General features: G+C 41.5%; 1 protein-coding gene across 1 annotated transcript in view; it reads right to left on the bottom strand.

Annotated features, from left to right (window-relative positions):
• Positions 1 to 965, bottom strand: part of LOC103479958 (E3 ubiquitin/ISG15 ligase TRIM25-like) — a 2215-nt gene extending 1250 nt beyond the window's left edge. The window contains exon 1 of the mRNA XM_017309904.1: positions 2 to 965. Within this exon, the coding sequence (XP_017165393.1) occupies positions 2 to 641 (640 nt within the window). The 5' untranslated portion in view covers positions 642 to 965. The remainder of the gene's footprint in view (position 1) is intronic.
• Between the last annotated feature and the right edge of the window lie 402 nt (positions 966 to 1367).

The following is a 1367-nucleotide window of genomic DNA, read 5'->3' as shown; positions in this document are numbered from 1 at the left end:
CGTCTCTCCTGGATCATCTCCTGAACTTCAGCCTCCGTCTTCCTCAGCTCTGCCTTCTTTCCTTCAGATTCTTCTCTCAGAGGAACAAACTCGTGGTTCTTGTGGTCTGAAACGGGACAGACCAAGCAGACGCATGTCTGGTCGGTCCTACAGAACAGCTCCAGAGGTTTATCGTGCTGCAGACACGTCCTGTCCTCCAGGTTCTCCACCGGCTCCATCAGCTGATGTTTCTTCAGACGTGGAGCGGTCAGGTGAGGCTCCAGGTGAGTCTGGCAGTAGGAGGTCAGACACACCAGGCAGGACTTCAGGGCCTTCAGTTTGGGTCCAGTGCAGACGTCACAGGGAACTTCTCCTGGTTTGGCAGCTTGTTGCTCTGAGCTGCTGCTGGCTTCCTGCTGAGCTTTAAGTCTGAACTGACCAACCATCTCTTTGATGAAGGTGTTGACTTCCAGCTCAGGTCTCGTCTTGAAAACCTTCTTACATAAAGGACACTCACATCTTACATTAACGTCCCAGTGCTGAGTGACGCAGGTCTTGCAGAAGTTGTGTCCACATGGTGTGCTGACTGGATCAGTGAACACGTCCAGACAGATGGAGCACAGAAACGGATCCTCAGACCGCAGGCTGCTGCCAGAAGACATGTCTGAACTCTGAGGACAGATCAGGGGAAACTTCAGTTAAAACAACGAGTGTAAAGTTGTTCGATGCTACAGTTTCTTCGTGATCCTGAAGTTTTTCCTCTTCCCTTCAGACGATCCGAGTCCGGATGAAAAGGCTCAAACTTCCTGTTTGCTGTTTGTGTAAAGCAGTTTCCTGCTGAACTCACCAGGACCAGAAGAAAAACACGAACTTCGTTTGTCTTCAAAGGGAAACAGGGACGTTTTCCTTCACAGCGATTCAGGAATCACTTTGACAAACTTTCACTTTCATTTCTGTAAAAATGACGTTTCCATCTGTTGGCTCAGTGTTGCTCCTCCCTTTATGGAGAGCCATTTCAGCCAAAATTAAATAAATAAATAAATGGGTGAAATAAATAAAAAATGAGTAAAATAAATCAGAAAAAGACTGAAATAAATAACAAATTTGTTAAATAATTTTGCTTTTTCATTAACCCAATTTTTCATTTATTTATTTTTCATATTATCAATTTCTCAATTTCTCTTTTTCATTTATCTATTTTTAATTTATCCCTTTATCCATTTACCCATTTTTCATCAATCTATTTTTTAATTTAACAATTTTTCCATTAACCCGATTTTCTATTTCCCAGTTTCATTAATCAATTTCTCATATATCCCTTTTTTATTTACCCATTTTTCTTTTATCTATTTTTCATTCAACATTTGTTTGAAAAATCTTTACTTTTC

Source organism: Poecilia reticulata, linkage group LG17 (assembly GCF_000633615.1).
Source record: "Poecilia reticulata strain Guanapo linkage group LG17, Guppy_female_1.0+MT, whole genome shotgun sequence".
In the NCBI taxonomy this organism is placed as follows: Eukaryota; Metazoa; Chordata; class Actinopteri; order Cyprinodontiformes; family Poeciliidae; genus Poecilia; species Poecilia reticulata.
This window is presented reverse-complemented; position numbering and strand designations above follow the sequence as displayed.